The sequence below is a fragment of the Protopterus annectens genome, chromosome 4.part1, assembly GCF_019279795.1.
Source record: "Protopterus annectens isolate FY-2018-M chromosome 4.part1, PAN1.0, whole genome shotgun sequence".
In the NCBI taxonomy this organism is placed as follows: domain Eukaryota; kingdom Metazoa; phylum Chordata; order Ceratodontiformes; family Protopteridae; genus Protopterus; species Protopterus annectens.
Window position 1 is genome coordinate 479,212,036 of NC_056734.1, and position 20,000 is coordinate 479,232,035.

General features: G+C 39.6%; 1 protein-coding gene across 1 annotated transcript in view; it reads right to left on the bottom strand.

The window, feature by feature from the left end:
* Positions 1 to 1,671: 1,671 nt before the first annotated feature.
* Positions 1,672 to 20,000, bottom strand: part of LOC122801236 (mucin-4-like) — an 81,721-nt gene continuing 63,392 nt past the window's right edge. Inside the window, exon 6 of the mRNA XM_044070788.1 lies at positions 1,672 to 1,817. Coding sequence (XP_043926723.1) covers positions 1,672 to 1,817 — 146 coding nt within the window. The remainder of the gene's footprint in view (positions 1,818 to 20,000) is intronic.

Here is a 20,000-nt window from a genome sequence, read left to right on the forward strand (position 1 = left end):
TTATGTAAAGGAAAACCTCTTGCTCGCATTTATTATGAATTAGGGTTAGATTTAAAAAGATGTCCTTAATTTTAGAATTTTTCCTTATACTGTTGCCTTTATTCAGAACTGTTGAACAAACAAGTTGAGAGGTAAGCATCAAGCTTCTCGATTCTACTCTCAAAAATGCAACCTTATGAAAAAACCCTTGCTCTGTTTATAAAAGTAGGGTTTTATTTATATATATATATATATTTATTGATATGGGTCTACTACGGTTGAAAACTCACTTGATTGAAAATGAAATTACTAGGACCACTTCACTGAAAGCTCACTTCACTGAAAACTTACTTGACTGAAACTCATTTAATTGAAAGTTATAAATGGCCTTTTCCCCACTGTAACTGGAGTTAGTATATAAAGTAAGGGGGGGGGTGTGGGGTGTTTCTATTTTGGAAACACTTATTCATTGCATTTGTATCACTGTGTATAGTTTAAAATGTTTATAATATGTGGGGGGGGCTACACCCTCCACACCCCCAATGTGGGGGGCTGTGCCCCCCACACCCTCCCTTACTTTATATACTAAATCCAGGATCGCACTACAGTGGGGGCAAGGCCATTTATAACTTTCAAAGAAATGAGTTTCAATAAAATGAGTTTTCAGTGAAGTGAGCTTTCAGAGAAGTGATCCTAGTAATTTCATTTTCAGTCAAGTGAGTTTTCAATCAACCATAGTAGACCCATACATATATATATATATATATATATATATATATATATATATATATATATATACATACATATATAAAACAATTAGCCATAATTTTATTTTTTCCTCCTTCTGTTGGCTTTATCCAGAACTGTTGTCAACAGAAGCTGAGAGGTATGAACAGAGTGTCTCTTACTCTCTCTCTCTCATATCCACACACACTCACACACACACACACACACACACACACACACACACACACACACACACACACACACACACACACACACACAATTAGTTTTGTCTCTTAATTTACTTTTTTTTTAATATTATGCTCATTAAACAGCGAAGCCTCATTTATCATGCATAAAGAATGACAACCTTTTGTTTTTTTTCAGTCCATGTTTCATGGCAGCTTAATATATTGCTGAGAAAGCCTTTTTTTTAATGAACAATATCTGTACATTAATACCGTGTTAGAGAACATTCATTGTACATCACGGTAGTGTGCATTCCCCCATTATCTAACTTCTGATAAGACACATTTTGGAATTCAGTAAGTATTTATTTGTAGTTTTCTCTTCTTGTGCCATTTCAAATGCTTTTTCATTCAACAACTTTCTCTTGAATTTTGTCACTTATGCTATAGAGCAGCCTAAGTTTCTGTATGCTGTATGACTACATATTTCTTACAAATTCCATCCTGTCTTGTTTGCTAGATCAGTGTCTTATATATGTTTTATTTTTATTGACTTATTTGCTGTTGACTATTGTCAGACCTTTAATGTGTCTTCTTAGCTGATTCTGGTTTCATTCTTGGCCTATACTTGGTCCTTCCCATTTTCTTCCTTGTTTTGTTTGTTCTGACAAGATTATCTCTTTCTCTGCCTGAAAGGCTTTTTCCTGATTTGTTTTTAGGAACTGCATGCCTTATTTTGTAGACACCTATACTCTTCCACATTTTTCATCTAATGCTCATATTACAGAGCTTTATTAATAGGTTGAATATTAAACAGAGGAAGCTTACCAGTAAATCCTGGATTACATATGCAGCTAAAACTTCCTATGGAATTCATGCAGGTAGCATTGCCATCACATGGGTTTGCCGAGTTGCATTCATTCACATCTGTAGTAAACAAAATATATTATTGACTATATATTATTGAATGCATAAACAGAAATCCAGAAAAACACAAATAGTTGAATTATAAACCTTAGAAACTTAGAAACAGTTTAAAACAAGCAAAATCCATGAACTGTAAATATTCAAATGTTGTACAAGATGGAAGAATGAAATATGAAGAAATCAAGCTTATTAAATATTATACCAAAACAAGAAATGAAATGGTGTGGATCTGCTGACTAAAAAGCTCTCTTCATCACTCTGCTCCATTCCTGTGTAAGTTGCAAGCATCCCAACTAAAGAAAATTGAAAAATATTATAACAATGTAGTAGCATTTGTTGCAAATCTCCCCCACACAGCCCCCCCATTGTACTGCCCCCATAGAATATCACTGGTTAGAATTACCCCACTACCTGACTTACTCCCAGCTTCCTTTCATATACAGTCTCATTTATAAAGCAAACGTCTGCTTTCTCTTGATGCTACAACTGTATCACCCATCAAGGCCACTCCACTCCACTGACAAATTCCTTTTAAGTGTGTCCAAATCTAAAAGTACCACTAGGAACTTTCTGTACTCCCATGTTGTACTTAAAATTTGGAACTCAGTACCCTTACAAATTTAACAAGAGCACACCCTAATAGCATTTCAGAAACAAGTAAAATCTCACCTACGCACCTCATGGCTCTGTATACACTGCATACACTGGGGCTAACTCTTCTATCTCACAAAATCTCCCCCTATTATTCCTCTATTACATCAGCCAAGACACTTTATAACCATGACTGTCAATGTGACTCCCACCTCCTCTTATCTATTAAGCCTCCCTAACTCTACGTGAATTTCCTTGTATTCCCCCCCATACACCCCTCCTCCTATGACTGGTTTAATTTTTGCTAATGATGTTTAACCATTTCCTCTTGATATTATGCTAATGTATCTATTGTACCAAAATGTAACCATAACATTATGTATTATTATGTTTGTATTTTCTTGTATTCATAGCATATAGAGCCTTTCTCTCTAGGCCTCTGCTGACAATGGGTCGTGTGCTCAGTTAGACTTCACCAGTAAAGAAAAGCAATAAATAAATAAATAAATAAATAAATAAAAGAGAACTATAACATAAAAATGAACATATCACTATTCATATTTGTACAATAATTTCAAAGACAAAAAAGAAAAAAAAACACAAGAAGTGGACAAAAGAAAATGATGTATAAAAAACTGCTTTTTCTACAATAAAAGGACATTAGAGTTCAAAAATGTACACACTGATTGGACAATCCAATGAAAGTGGCCATTGTAAATCCAGTATACAACAATAAAAAAGAGTTTGGGTGGTAAATAATTATTAACTGGCCAGACTTTCTATGGGAATATGCTACTTAACAACATCCTACCCTATTTTAGAGCGACAGAACAAGTCAGTGACATTTCACCGAACTCTACACAGCTCAGAGGTATGACTACTGTCATATGTTAATCATACCTGTCAACTGTGCAGAAATGTGCAGAACATCACTCACTGTCCTTTTATTTCTGCCCTACCTGTTGTACAATTTTTAAATCAGTCATGATTTCCATCACTCTGTAATGCTACACATCAAAATTTCTTTCTTTCACTTAAAAAATACAGAGGGATAAAGTGCTTAGGAAATACCCTCTTCTGTTTCCAGCATTACTCTTTTGTACTGTACAAGTGTACAGACATACATTAGTTTTCTACAAGGAAGGCAGAAGAACACTACAGTCCCGTTAAATAAACACATTATACAAGAAAGTTAAGCAATTTGTTTCTTAAATAATATGACTGAATAATAATCCACTCCTGGGTATGAATATCACAGGATATATCTATGGTTGGCTTTGTTTGATCTTTCAGGTTTCATCCTTATGATCAAACCACACCAACTGTGGGTAAATCCTGTTATACTCATACCCAGGAATGGATTAATGCTTAAGTACTTTATGCAACATTAATATTTCAACAACAATAGGATGACATGCATTTTCCAATACAGTAATGAATATGGTGTGCTAGCTTATTGCTTAAGTACCCTTCTTAGCATATGTTTATGCCTCCCAAGAACATATATATATTTTTTTAATTCCATGCTTCTCTTGATTAACGTTGTTTATAAACCTTTCTTTTTATATTCATTCAAAAATGTAAGCTCTGAGTTTCTGAAAGTATCAATTGTTTGTCATTGTATCACGGGCGTGCTACATATTGCAGTTTTAAAAAACAACAGGGAAAATGTTGAAAAACATGACGTAGCTGGATTGTCCAGTGAAGGTGATAAAAGGGCATTGAACTCATTGCTGCATCTTGATGATCTGCAGGAAGACATATTAACCCAGAAGACTTTTGGAGCTGCAGAATCAGGATGCAGCTTTACAGCAGGCAAAGCATGACTAGCATGGTGTTTTGCAAAGAGAAGAAACATGCATGCTGAAAATTCAAGCCAATAGTCACTTTACTTAAAAGATGAACTTGCTCTTTAGCTTGATACAAGTAGCAGCAAGTACTTTTAAGACACAGTTTTGAAAAACACAGATAAATGCAATTTGTTTATATTTGATAGCTGTCCCAAAATATTAATCTTCGGTGTTTGGAAATGAAGAAAACAGTGTAAAAATGCACTGGAGACAAATGTTTCAAATACTTTATTTAACTAGGCCACTGTAAAATGCCAAAGAGAGATTTGATCAAAGTTGAGCAAGACAAAGCCCATCTTTCTGCATGGAATTTGATAACAAAGCAAGGATGTGACATTATTGCCTGAACACATTTATTACTTTCATCTCAGTATGTGTTCCTAGTTGTGGAAATTAGTGTAATGCATTTATTTCCACATTTTTGGTATGCAGATAATGATGAAAGAATGTGAAATGTCTAATGTTTGACCTACAGCTTTATTACGCAAAGAATAAATTAAGAAAACACAGAAGGTTTTTCAATAGTTTAAACAGCAATATCTTCCTATTTCAGTTGTGAGCATCAGTTGATAACAATACATTTTGGCAATGATTAATGTGTGACAAATGGATTTTAAATGGTATGAGAGCTGAAACTTTTAGATATGGTACACAACAAGATAGCATGGCCATTTTTTAAGCTAAGTCAGCATGCTCAGTGGCTGTTTACTGTGGAATACATTGCAAGAAAAACGTACTAGACTATATACATAATTTTGGTGCATGATTCTGTCGTAACTAAAGAGATGGATTCAACATTACAATACTTCAACATTTTGAGTGAATTTTATTGAAAGTAGCAATATACATAAAGATAGAGGGGGGGTTTATACCTCCCACTATAATATTTTAAAGAATATTATGCTCTGAGTGGATTCCCTAACAATATTAGCTGATATGACATACAGGGAATGCACTCAAAACAGCAAAATGCATATCATGATTCACAGCACTTAAAAAAAAAAGACAGCAGATAATGCTGATGGCAGATAACAGTGATGCACAAAATGTTGAAAAGACAATATGGCACTGTACCAATGATGAGAAACACCTAGTGATGATGCATGATGCACTCTGCAAAGTAAACAGAAACGTGAGCACATCCCATCTACATGGAATACTGCTGGTGTAATGGCAATCCCACATACTACAGTGCACATTCACTTTCAAAGTAACACCAAATGTGTAATTACAAAATAAAACAAAAAAAAAAGATATAATGGCACCATGATAATTCATTAGCTCCTCAGCACTATTAGCACTAAACACATGAAAATAAAGGTTCATTGATGAGACGTATATGCCAAAGAAACCGGCAGACATGAATGGATACTAAAAAATGTGCCTTCATAGACCAGAGCCCTGTCAGGGTGGCTACAATTTTAATAGTAGTGCTACTGCTTTCACAAAGTTGGTGGAGTATGCATGCCAATTGGCAAGCACCTTAGCAAACTGCCTGTGTCTATGCCATAACCAAGGCCTGCAAGCTTTAAAGGGTGTTCCAACACTTAATCTGATCTGTATCTCATTAGCATGATTTTGTTCCTGATCAGCAACAGTTATGACCACTCTCATAGGATCATAGGATCATAGGAGGTTACTAGGCTATTTGTCCTGAGGCCCTTATAAGCTTTGCCAAGAGTTTAGCCCATGTTTAGACAAATCAGCACCCAATGCCCCTGTCCAGCAGGGACATGGGTGGAATCCCAGGGGTATATTTTCTATTTTCCATCCAGTTATCCAGGTTGTGCTTAAAAAGAGGTAAAGAGATACTCTGCTTGATATGGAGAGGGAGTCTATTCCATAGATGGAGGAGTCTCTGGGACACAAATTTGTCCCGCCAACAAGTCTTGTTGATGTCATAGACCAGGTTGAGGCCCCACTTGTGGTTTACTGGAGAGGAGCTTGACTTGCAGATGTTCAGCAGTCCCATCAAGGTGGGTTCCGTGATCACCTTGTATGTATACTCCCAACCTCTTAGAGCAAGAAATCTGGGCAAAGCCATAAGTAAAAGTGGGACAAAGGCCACAAAATAAGGACAATTTTTAAATATTGTTCTTACAAACTTAGAAAGTTGATAGAATAACATGTTTTAAATTAGCATGAATTTTCTGAAGGGTATGGAGTCTGAAACTCGAATGTCTGTCATTATTTTCTAACATCAGTCTTTAATGACTTGCCACTAATCTGCCAGAAAACCACAATTTTATGAAAAATGGACCAGAAATATGGAGCAAAAATCTGGACATTCTGCGAAAATCTGTACAGTTGAGAGGAATGCTTGTATGCCAGACAGAGGTCACCTCTGAGGAGTCTGTATGAAACTGAGTAGAAGGATAGGGCTTTAAGCCTATCTGTGTATGGCAGATGTTTGAGGCCCTGGATTTTCCTAGTGAGGAACCTTTGTGGTGTGTCCAGCTGCTGTATGTGCTTTGTGAGGTACATGCCAAAAGGGGCTTTGTACTCAATAATGGACCTTATAAGGGAAGAATAAAGGGATGTTATGACCTCCTTGTCCCTGGATGAGATACCATTATTTATGAGGTAGGCCATGTATAAGGCTTTCTGTACAACCGAAGCAACATGGTGGTCAAAGGTCAGGTTGCTATCAACCTGGGTGCCCAAATTCCTCACGACTGATTGAGTGCTTAGGACGTTGTTATTAATGTGATAATTTGTAGAGACATCACTCTCATCAAAGGGGATGATGATGCATTTTTTTGGTATTCAGCTTGAGGCCATGTTTCTGGCACCAGTCATTTGTCTGAGTGAGTCCCTCTTGAAGGATGCCTACATCACTAGGGGAATTGATGACAGCACCCAGCTTCCAGTCATCTGCAAACTTGTTCAGCCAATAGCCCACTGGTTTTGGTCTGCACCTCAGAAAATTATATCCCAAATAACAGAGGCCCTAAGACAGAACCCTGGGGTACGCTGCTTTTTACGGGTGTACTACCTAAGGTGGCTTCCCCTATTTTGACTATGCGGGTTCTATCAGTAAACCAGTTTGCTACCCATCTGGTAACATATGGATTGATGCCTAGTTGAGAGTGTTTATCTATTATGCCTGAGTGGGGAATACTGTCAAAGGCTTTGGCCAGTTCAAGGTAGGCGGTGTGCACCTTCTTCCCATTGTCCATGGCTTTGATGACTGTCTCAAAGAAGTCGACCAATCTGAGCAGAGATTACCTTCCCTTGATGAAGACAAACTGTGTGGAATCAAGTGTTTGGAGGTTGCCACTGTCCTTGTTAATGAGGTCCATGCTAATCTGTTCCATGGCCTTGCAGATCAGGCTAGTTAGGCTGATGGGGCTATAATTTCCTGGATCAGTGGATGCTCCACCTTTGTGTAAAGGGATGAGAGTGGCTGTCCTACACTCAGCTGGAATGAAGCCACTACTCAGGCTTTGGTTGAATAGGGTGCCTAATGGTGCTGCAAGTTCCTGCCTGAGTTCACATAGGATGCAGCCTGGGATGTTATCGGGTCCCATGAAGGCTGTATTTTTTTGCCTTTGAAAGGGCGGTGATGACCTGTTCCCTAGATATAAGAGGAAGGGGGCTGGTACTGGGGATGTCTTGATTTACTGATGGGGGGCAGAGGGGTATAGTTTTCACTGAATCTGTCAGCCAGCAAGTTTGCTATTTCTACGGCATTTGTATATGTGGTGTCCATGACCACCAGTTGTGAAAAGATCTGGGTGCTTCCTTTGAGGTTGCGGACATATGTGAAGAAGGCCTTATGATTGTCTCTAGTAAATGTGGCCAATTTGGACTCAAAGTTTGCTTTGGAGAATTTCACTAGTGCTCTTATTTGCTTGTTCAGGCTAAGGAGACATTGCTTCCAATTGGGCACATGCTCCTTCTTGGTCTTGGACAGCAATTTTTTTCTTTTGTTATAGAGTTTATTTATTGCAGATGTCCACCAGACAGGTTTACTCTTCCTTGTGGAGGATGATTTAGTCCTGTCAGGTATTCCTGATTCCATGCATCTATATAAATGCTCGTACAGTGTTTTGGTGTAGTTTTGGATACTGGTGCCAGTTCCTACAGAAGGAGAGGGGGCTGTGAAGCTGTTTATACCATCCCTCAGGAGGCTGTAATCAGCTTTGGAGAAGTTTTTATGTCTGATCCTAGCTAGAGGGGGGCTGGGAGAGATGGTGACTTTGAAAGTGACCACTTTGTGGTTGGATCTTACCAGGCAGGATGCTATATAGGGATGCTGCAGTGGTTACTCATGTTGGTTAATACCAAGTTCAAGATATTATCACCCCTTGTGGGGGTATAGACTAATTATTCCAAGGTGTTTGCATTGAAAAAAATCAAGGAATCTCTGGGCATTTGTGTTCTGGCATGAGTTGTTCCAGTCTATGTTTGGGAAGTTAAAGTCACCCAGGATCAGGGTAAAGGGTATAATCTTGATGGATTCAAACAGGTCCAAATAGGTGGTTGGGCATCTTGAGTCTGATTTGGGGGCCTGTAGCTAGCTATGATTTGAATAGGGGTCTTGTCAATGGTTAACTGCACCTGGAGTGTCTCCTGTGTGTCATACTGTTTGACCAGTCTGGAGGTGTGTATGTCTTTAATGTATATTGAAACTCCATCTCCTTTGGCTTTACTGCCCACAGTTTAGGGTCTGAATGTATGATAGGATGAGTAACCAGGTAAGGCTGGAGTGCTCTCTGCAGCTTTGAACCAGGTTTCTGTGACTGCACAGATGTCAGCATTTTCCAGGGTTAGGAATGCTTGCAATGAGTGCAGTTTCATGTTTAGACTCCTAGCATTTAGCAGCATGACCTTTAATTTGTGTTTTGCTGAAATTTTTATGTTGGTAGTTTTAACCTCATCACTTTTCCTAAAAAAGGCACTATAGGGGATGTAAGAGCCTTTGCCAGAAGCCTGAAGCCCAGGTGAGACAGATGCAGGCCATCTCTGGCAAAGCATCTTGGTCAGTTGATCATATCTTCCCAGGCTGTCAGGTACTGGATCACCTTGGAATGACACCAGAAACTAAGCCAATTGTTAAAGTCAATCATTTTCTGTTTGTACTGAGGCATCATTCTGGGTGATGGCACAATGCTGCTTAAGGCTAGGAACATACCTGCCTGGGACAAATAATCAGCGAGCTCAATCATGTCTCTCCTCATATCATCCAGAGTGGTACTTCTCAAGTCATTCACACCAACATGGACTATGACAGAGTCATAACAGTACCCGTTGTTGACAGACTTGAGTGCGTGTGTGATATAGTGGATTCTGGCACCTGATAGACAACTAATCGTGACTTTCTTCTTATCCAGCCTGGTGAGAGGCACATCTGTGCATCTTACAATGGAGTCTCCTATGACTAATATGTTGGGTTTATGGTGAAGCCTTAGTGGTTGTGAGGCACAGGTGTGTGTACTATGCATGGTATGTGGTGTGGAAGGCTGTGGAGATTGCGTGTGTTTTTGCCTTGGAGGTCTCCTTTGTTTGGGTATGTTTATGTGGAGGAACTCCAATATGTAGGTGTGTATCATGTAGGTGTGGGTGGTGTTTGAGGTGTAGTGATTGTAGTGACAACCTTTTCAGTGCCAGATATACTGGTTTGAGGGGGACAGAGCTTGGACTCTAGGTTCCTAATGTAATTGCATCTCTCACAAATTGTGTTCCTAGGTAGTAGTAGTAGATGGTTGTCCTTGTACATGATGCAGTTGCTACCCTGTCTCAGGATGCCCATATTAACCAGACTGGCAGGAGAAACTGTAGGAAATTGTCCATCAGAATCTGAGGGAGAAAGGCCAGGGAGAGCTAAGGGGTGGACTTAAAGCCCAAGTGCTTAAATCAAAACTAAGAGGTTACAATAACACTTAAGAATAACACTTAGCAATTTAGACATGCTATAAACAAGCAGTAATAACTGCAACAGAAAAGATGCAGTTGAACACTTTAGAGAACAGGCAGCAAGTAGCAGGAAAAAGCAAAGCAAGATGAAGTAACAGAGTAGTAGGAAGAAACACAAATTAGAAAAATATAAGCAGCTGAATAAAGTTTCAAATTAGCAACCCTCCCACCTAGAAGACAGCAAGCTCTCTGAGTCCATGCCTTCATGCAATTTTGAGTTCTTGGAAGGCATATGTCATTCAATTGACTGACATTGCAAAACTTTATGGGGAATAGTGGAAATGCACCAGTAATGGCTGATTTTGTGACAAACTTCCTGGGCTTTCCAAGGAAAACTGTAACTGTCTCATGTGGATACAATGAACACAGTTCTTGACATGCTGACATCACACATTCTTTTAGTCAAAATAGCTAAAGCTACCAGTTTCTTAACATTCACCTGAAAGCTGATATTTTGACCATAAATGATGGCTAAGACTAGGTTTTGTACCTCTCTCTATATATTTTGACCAAAGTGAAATAGACAGCCTTTGCTCTTTGCACCTGATACACTCCACTGAATACTTTTAAAAGCCACCACCTCAAAATCATACATACAAAACTTACTGTAGCAAGCAAGTGAAAACGAGATAGCAAGTCATATATTGCCTGCTACATCATGTTGTATGCTTGCAAATATTTACGTCATCAAACAATACATTAAGGAAAGACACAACTATAGTCACCTTATTTATTGAAGGGATGAAAGGTATACATTTGTCAACTATTATGTCCCTTTGTAAGGAAATACCACCAATTAACCATATGGTAGCACTACTGAGATCAAACAAATTCTTAGCTGCGACACTGCCAGTCCTGAGCCAAACCTGCAGTGTATTAGTGTCTTCTGTAAGAAGGTGTCTATTTTTGAAGGATAATACTCTGCCTGTACTTCAGAGATGTTCTCTGTATCACCATGCATGCCAAACATAGCATTATTTCTAGCCTTATTTACAGTCTTAATCATCACTCTGTGAGATGACATATGCACTTCAGCTTCATGGGATGTACCAGCCTGATGTCACCAACCAGTAAGCAATGTGCATCTCTATAGATAGTTGCATGAAGTCTCACTGGGGTTCTGATGCATCAGGCATATGGCCATGAGGTATACTCTTCAAAAGTCTCTTACCAACTTCCCCTGGTTTACTGATTGCTTTACCTTTATATTTCAGCCAGTTTTCTATTATGTTTTCTTGTAAAGGTACATTTACCCACCAAATCCAGCTTTAGCATTACTTTTTGTGACAGGATCTTTGGTACATTTCCACAACAAGACCGGGACAGTGTTCTCTTTCACTGTGCACTGTGATGGTCCTACTCTGGGCCAGTAATCAAGCAGCCTCAATCCTCACTACTGACACCAGTGAGGGACAGCCACTAGAAACAAAAATGGATACACACAGTATTTTCAGATGCAGATGTCTGCACCAAGTATAATTTCCCTTAAGAGCACACAGGGATCACACTCCAGACCTGGGGCTGGACTCTCTCTCTCTCTCTCTCTCTCCAGGCCCCAAACAAGACTCTAAACTGATCACTTTGGAACTCCGTTTCCCTGTTCCTAGTAACTGACACACACACACACACACACACACACACACACACACACACACACACACACACACACACACACACACACACACACACACACACACACACACACACACACACACACACACAGACACACACTGACACACACAGACACACACAGACACACAGACACACACAGACACACAGACACACACACAGACACACAGACACACACACAGACACACACACAGACACACACACAGACACACACACACACACACACACACACACACACACACACACACACACACACACACACACACACACACACACATCTAGGAAAGGCTGGCACTAATTCACCAGTTGTACCCTCCTCTGCCCAGACTGCCACCAGTCATCTACTCTAAGACTCTTACAAGGGTACCCAATTATAATTAGTACAATTAATACAAATGCAAATGGTAGAGTTTGCCCAATGCAGGAGGCTTTCAAGAGCATCCAGAATGTCACTAAAATAAGCATAAGCACTCTGAAGATGTTAAAGGCTTACCAAAAACAGAACTGGTTGCCCTAGGAGGAACACCAGTCAAAGGAGCCCAAGAGGTAATAACTACATCCAGGAAGGTAAAGAATTAGGGGGATGGAGGGAGGAATCGAATACTGCAGCAGTGAAGGCAAGGACATCTACTATTATGGTAAGATTTTATACAACTGTACTATGTCCTAACATTCACTGCTGCAGTATTTTTAATTATATACGAGAAGTTGACTCAGGCTCCCTTTGAGCTTGCTACTTTAATTTTCTTGCACCATTGTCCCTGGAAGACTTTTCTTTTGTTAGTGCTTACTTCTGCCAGACAGGTGTTTGAGTTGCAGGCCCTTATGGCTTGTCCTCCTTTTTTGATTTTTCACAAGGACAGGGTGTCCTTGTGCAATAACCCTTCTTTTATGCTGAAAGTGGTTAATGAGCCATCTCTTAATCAGTCTATTAATCTGCCTACTTTCCCCCTCTTGAAAGACCAGCCACAATGAAAGGTATATAAATATTTAATAATAATAATAATAATAAAATAGAAAACATGAGAATACTGAATATCTAGTTACAATAAACACCAGAGTTTCAATTGCAGGAGATATAAAAAAATAAGACAGTTGAATAGATTCACACAGATGCAGAAAAAAAGAAGTTATGTACTCACCATCATGTTCCATGTGTGTTGTCCATTTTTGCCTTCATTCTTGCTAGGTTGGGTTGGTATCCGATCCTTGGATCCACCTCAACCTTTATTTTCAAGCTTGAGGTCCTCTGCCAGTTAATGGCTAACTCCCTATCTCAGCATGCACTGGAACTATCTCCAGATCTCGTTTGCCACTAAACAAATTGAGCGTTCATCTGCTAGCTCTGGCTAAGTACAACTTCTTTGATAATTTTTGGTCAATAATTGTTAGATAATTTAGCTTCATACCTTAGTGTGTCTACTCATGTTTTAGTATTTTCGTATTTGGGCTGTTTTCTCATATTTGGCTGTCATTTTCACTAGGCCGAGACAGATCCGAGGATCAGATCCAAACCCAACCTAGTAAGAATGAAGGCGAGATAGTACAACATCACATCAATACTGAACTCATTTCACTATATTTTCCTGACTCACTAAAGAATTACTATTCCCTAGTTAAGTTACTTATTACAGCAAGGCAAGATGATGAGTGTTGAATTGCTTACTACAGTAAGGCAAGATGAGATGTTGTGCTCTGTGAAATATCTGAGAGATCTTTCCTGTCAGGTTACGAAATAGAAAGTGCTGCTGCAAGGGCTCCTTCATATCTGTCATTAATATCTAAAGAATCATTTCACTGCTTGTTATAGAATGACATCACATCTGATCACCTGTCTTTGGTACAATACATACTCAGAGCTTTGCTAAGATCAGTTGCAGAATCTGAAGGCTATAAAACAATTTCAAAAACTTCAGTAAGATTCCTAATCCTGGTTTTCACAGACATATTTCTCTCTGGCTGCAATCAGACCTCTAAGATAACATTTTTATGGCCTAAACCAACCCATTTAGTTTTCAACCATTTTTTCAGAATTAGCTGGACTGAGATTAACCTCCCTGTGTGCTCTTAAGGAAAGTTATGCTTGGTGCAGAGAGCTGCATCTGAAAATAGTGAGTGTATTAATTTTTGTTCCTAGTGGCTGTCATTCACTGGTGTCACTGGTGAGGCCTGAGGCTCCTTGATTACTGGCCAAATGAGAGGGAGATGCTGACTCTTCATCAGACTCATGGAGGTAATGAAGAAGGGAATAACCAAACTCCATATGCAATAAAGGTCAATAAATGTCTTCCACAGTTTACAGAGGGTGATAATTTTGATAGTTTTATTCATATATCTGAAAGAGTATGTAAACAGTATAATGTTGACCAAGGGCTCTATGTACCATTCCTAACCTCCTTTCTCCATGGTAAAGCTATAACTGCTGTTTCTAAATTGTCTGATACTGATTGTTTAAACTATGATAAAGTTAAACAATAATGTTTATTAGAATGTTTTAAGTTAACAGATGAAGCTTACAGAAAAAAGTTTTTTGAGCATAGATGCAAGGCAGATGAAAGTGTATGTGATTCTATTGCTGAATTAAGCACTTATTTTCATAGGTGGGTGAGTGGGTGTCAGGTCACCACTTCTGAAAGGCTGGCAGACCTTTTGCTGAAGGAATAAGCCCTTAGCACTTTGCCTGAGGACATGTGAATCTGGTTGGAAGATTGGGAGTGTAACTCTGTGGATGAGCTGAGGAGAAAAGGGGATCTCTACTTAGCAAGCAGGGCATGACTACACAAAATGGGGTTACCCAGTGCTGCACATGGATATAAGGGAACCCATGGTGGGCAGCCTAAACTACCCTAGCAGAGTCCACCAGTAACAGGGGTAGCCAAGAGTTCAGGTACACAGCCTGGATCAAGGGTTAGATATTTTAAATGTAATCAGATGGGCCATGTAGCAGACAAATGTCAAGGTGGAGAACAATAGGTGAGGGGACCAGCCAGTGGGAATAACAACAAGCCAGTGGTAAGTTGTATGGAGACAAAAAGGGTACCAAACTCTCACCAGAGTTTATATCCTATCTTAGTTTATGAAAGACAGGCCATTGTTAACAGAGACACAGCCTCTTACATAACCAGTGTGAAGCCTGCAGTGGTTAAAGAGGAGCAATACTTGTTTGGGCAGTCCACTCCAGTCAAAGATTTAGGAGGGACCCCGTTCCAAATACATTTGGCCAGGGTTCACCTTGACTAGGAGACTGGAAAAGAAGCAAGCAGGTAGGTGTGTTTGAGGATATCCCTGCAGATGTTTTGATAGGGAATGATTTTGATAATGCAGTACTTTGTGTGCATGCAGTTACATGTAGTCAGGCTTGGAGAAAGGCATGTGGGTCTGGTAGCTTGGGGCAAGACAGACCCCACACCTGACACTGAGGGTGGTGATGTGGCTATTTCATGGGGAAGCTACCCCGTAGCAGTGAGCTTGAAAGTTAGCCACAGTTGCTGGTAGGTACTGATGTTCCCATGGGCATGATAATTGCAAGGATTGTGTTGAGTGGTAGCATATAAACTAACTGTGAGGCACCACTCTCAGAAGATACCAGGCTTTCTGTGGAAAGGGAGCTGGGAAGGGTCGCAAAGGTAGAGTTGAAACAGGCTCAGATTTCAGAACCTACCTTACGAGGCTTGAGGGAGGTAGCCAAGGAGGCAACTGATTCTCAGAGAAAAAGGGAGTCTGTATACTGGACCAAAGAGTTACTGTATAGAGAGTGAATCCCTGAGGGAGTGATAGAGTGTGAGTACAACAGTTAGTAGTGCCCAGCATCTACTGTCTGGCACTTCTAGCCATAGTCCATGACATTCCTGCTGTAGGTCATGCGGGTACAAAGTGTGTATGCAGAAGTTTTATTGTCCTGCGATTCCATGGGATATAACAGGGTACTGCAGGATCTGTGAGCAGTGCCAAAAGGTAGGCAAGACAGGAGACAAAGTCAAACCTCCTTTCATGCCTTTGCCTGTGATTGACGAGCCATTTCAGAGTGTAGCTATGGATATTGTGGGGCCTCTGAGTGCTCCACGTTCCACATGGAAGTATAGGTAGTAGATTATGCTACTAGATACCCTGAGGCAGTGCTGTCCTTCATTGAGGCAGAGAAATTGGCAAATGCTTTGTTAGAGATTTCCAGCAGGCTAGGTTTCCTGAGAGAAATACTGACTGACAGAGGTGCCAATTTCATGTCAGACCTACTGGCTTGTTTGTGGAAGCACTGTGGGATGAAGCACCTAAAGATCACCCCCTACCATTCTCAGACTAATGGAGAGGTTAAATTCTACACTAAAGATCATGCTACAGGCATTTACAGACAAGTTTAAGAGACAGTGGGACAAATATTTGCCCCATGCGCTGTTTGCATACAGAGAGGTACCCCAGGAATCTATAGAGTTTTCACCCTTTCAGTTTCTGTATGGGCATAGGATGGGGGGGCTTTATATTTGATTCACGATGAGAGGGAGGGTGAGTGTGAATCCCACAAGGAGTCTGTTGTGGCATATATCCTAAAGCTCAGGACAAGGTTTAGGGAGCTCATGGGCTTGGCCCAGGAGAACATGGCAGGAGCCCAACAGCAGAAAAATGGTCTAGTATGACAGGAACGCTTGAGCCTGAGAGTATGCTGTGGGACAGCAGGTTATGTTTCTCATTCCTATCAGACACAATAAGCATTCCAAAAGCTTAAAGGGGCTTTGGGATGATGCCCTATGTTGGCAGTCCAGAATACAGCAAAGAATTTGTTGTGCAAGTGGATGCTTCAAACCATGGGGTGAGGGCTGTACTCAGCCAGGTTTCCTCAGAGGGAGAAAAGCACACAGTTGCATACCTTAGCCATTGACTCCAATCCAGGGATGAATGTTATGCAGCTGTAGAAAAAAAATATCAAGCCATAGTATGGGCACTGCAGAATGTTTATCCCTGTCTGTATGGAAGGAAATTCACTGTGGTTACAGACCACAATCCCTTAACATGGCTACATCATTCCAGCCAGGAAAATGCCAGGTTATTAAGCTGGAGCCTAGGGTTGCAGGCATATGACATGACAGTGCAGCACTGTAGTGGGGTCAACAATGCCAAGGCAGATGGGCTCTCAAGACAGGGTATAGGTTAATGTGTTCCCAGACAGGTCCATTTCTCTCAAACAGCATTTTTCCATGGTCACTTAAAAAAATAGCTTGAGTCTTCAAAGGGGGAGAGATGTGATGATATGAAATAGTACCATCTGTGGCAGGGAGAGTAGAGCAGTGCATGAGTAACATGTGTCGACACATCTAGCTGGAGTTTTGTAAAGAATTTTATATAATTTGACTAGCACACTGATTTGGACAGATGCTTGTGTTAAAAATGTATTTGTAAAGTTGCTTATGTTAAAAATGCATTAACAGTGGGTCTTGCTGGACAAAAAAGAGATGTAAATGTACGTCAGACAGTATTATTATAACTGATTAAATGTATGTTTTAACTGATAATTCTGGAAGGGAAGAGGTTAATCTCAGTCCAGCTAATTTTGAAAAATAGGTTGAAAATTAAATGGGTTGGTTTAGACCATAAAAATTTTATCTTACAGGTCTGATTGCAGCCAGAGACAAAAATGTCTGGGAAAACCAGGACTAGGAATCTTAATGTGTTGTCCTTAGGGGTGAACTAATTGCTACCCTGGAAGGGCGGAAGTTTGAAATTGTTTATATCTTTCAGATGCTGCAACAGATTTTAGCAAAGCTCTGTGTTTGTACTGTACCATGGTCAGACCATATGTGATGTCATTCTATAACCAGCACTGAAATAATTCTTTAGATATTAGTCAGTGATATGATGGAACTCTTGCAGCAGCATAGTCACTCACCATCTTGCCTTGCTGTAATAAGAAACTCAATGCTCATCATCATGCCTTTCTGTAGTAAGTAACTTAACTATGAACAGTAATTCTATAATCAGTCAGGGAAATATAGTGTTATTAGGTTAAGTATTATTTTCTGCATCTCTGTGAATCTATCCAACTGTGTTATTTTTTATATCTCCTGTGAATGAAACTCTAGTGTTTATTGTAACTAGATATTCAGTATTCTCATGTTTTATATTTTATTATTAAACATTTATATACCTTTCATTGTTGCTGGTCTTTTAGGGAATATGTTTTACATCTTAAGAATACTTGTTCTTATTTTAGTGACACTGTGGCTGCTCCTGAAAGCCTTGCTGCAATGGTCAAACTCTACCATTTATATTAGTATTAATTTTACTTAGTATAATTGGGTACACTTGTAAGAGTCTTAAAGTGGCTGACTGGTGGCCACGGAATTCCTTAAAGTCTGGGCAGAGGGGGCACAGCTGGTAAATCTGTGCCACCCTTTCCAGGTGTGTGTGTGTGTGTGTGTGTGTGTGTGTGTGTGTGTGTGTGTGTGTGAAGATCAAATATTCAACTGTATGTGTGTCAGCTACTGGGAAAAGGGACACAGAGCTCCAAAGTGGTCAGTGTGGAGTCTTGTTTGGGGACTGGAGAGAGAGAGAGGGAGAGTCCAGGTCTAGGTCTGGAGTGTTCTCCTGTGTGGTCTTAAGGGACATTGTGCATGGTGCAGAGAAATGCTTCTGAAAACACGTTGTGTATTCATTTTTGTTCCTAGTGGCTGTCCCTCACTGGTATCAGTGGTGAAAACTGAGGCTCTTGATTACTTGCCCAGAGTAGGGACCATCACTGTGCACCACCACTACTTCCAGTGCTTCCTGGTCTGCAACATTATGAAGATACCAGCCAGTTTAAATGTAGATTTGATATTGTTATATTGCTATATTTCACAGAATTATCATTCTTTGATTTTGACATTAGAATATTATGATCAAAATCATTCACTGTTCTAATACTTTACTATTATGAATGTATGTTGACAAACAGTGCTGCAAAACTGTTTGCACAGACTATACAATATAATGCCATAGCAGTAATGTATACCATTTCCATAACTGTGCATAAATTCAATGATTATAAAGCCATATAAAGATTATAAAGTACTAGCCATACAGTCAAGGAGACCATTAATGAGCTTGGCCCAAATTTCCAGTTATCGAAAAACATTGTATAGTAAAGTGACTTGCTGAAGGTCACACAGAAGGCAAATGATGTGTGAAGAAATCAAACCTGTGCCACAAAAGTAGCTCATTAATAGCCTAATCCACTGAGACAACTGTCAGATTAAAATGCTACTCCTCACCCACTATGAGCACCTGAAATGGAACTGGAGACTTCTTGAGCTGCAGCCAAATGCACTACCAAAGTATCATTGTTGGTATGTTTTAAAACAATTCACCTGCATGAAAGGAATGGAGGTATCACTGCCTTATCACAACTGTATTTTGGCAACATGCCACCCAGTATGGATTATGTTGAATATAATTGACTGCAAGTCACAAAGCACTGCTATTGATTGCAGAATGCGGCTGTTTCAAATAAATGTACACCAGAGCAGAAAAGGATGAATCGCAAGACAGGGACACCATCATAACATGGAAGACAATAATGTCTGCTATACAGGATATGAATAAGGTCAAGTTTGCTTAGGACATTCAGAAAATTATAGTTATGTACATGTCAAGGTAAAAATAAATGAATTTCTGTATGATGCGCAGAGAGTGTGTTCTCACTGTGTAATTACATTTGTGTAATCAGTTTTTTTCCATAATTTGTACTTCAGGAGGTCTAGGTTTAAAGGCCTAATTGTGACACAAATGCACAAAACTGGATGATAAAGAAAAGGAGAAGGTGGAAACTAAAATGAGGAGTTATATGTAAGGAAGAATGTTTAGTAGCCAATATAAATTAATGCATTTTGTGTACCAAGAAAGAACACATAGGGCTGTCATTATACTGATAAGCTTCAATAGAAAAGAAACATTGGAGAAGAAAGTCTATGAACAAGATGTGACCCAGAGTTATAATGAACTTGTTAAAAGTGCTTCTAGAAAAAAAGCATAAAAGGAGAGCTATATTCCAAAGAAATGGAAGTGGTTTTGTCCTGTGTATGCCAGTGATTGGGTTTGGGTTGTAGATTAGATGTGAGTGAAACCAGGGGAGATGCAAGATAATTTATCTGCCCAGAGGTCTACTGTAGGAATGATCAACAGGCTTTAGTAGGTACACAAAACAGGAGCTCAGTCACTGATTTAT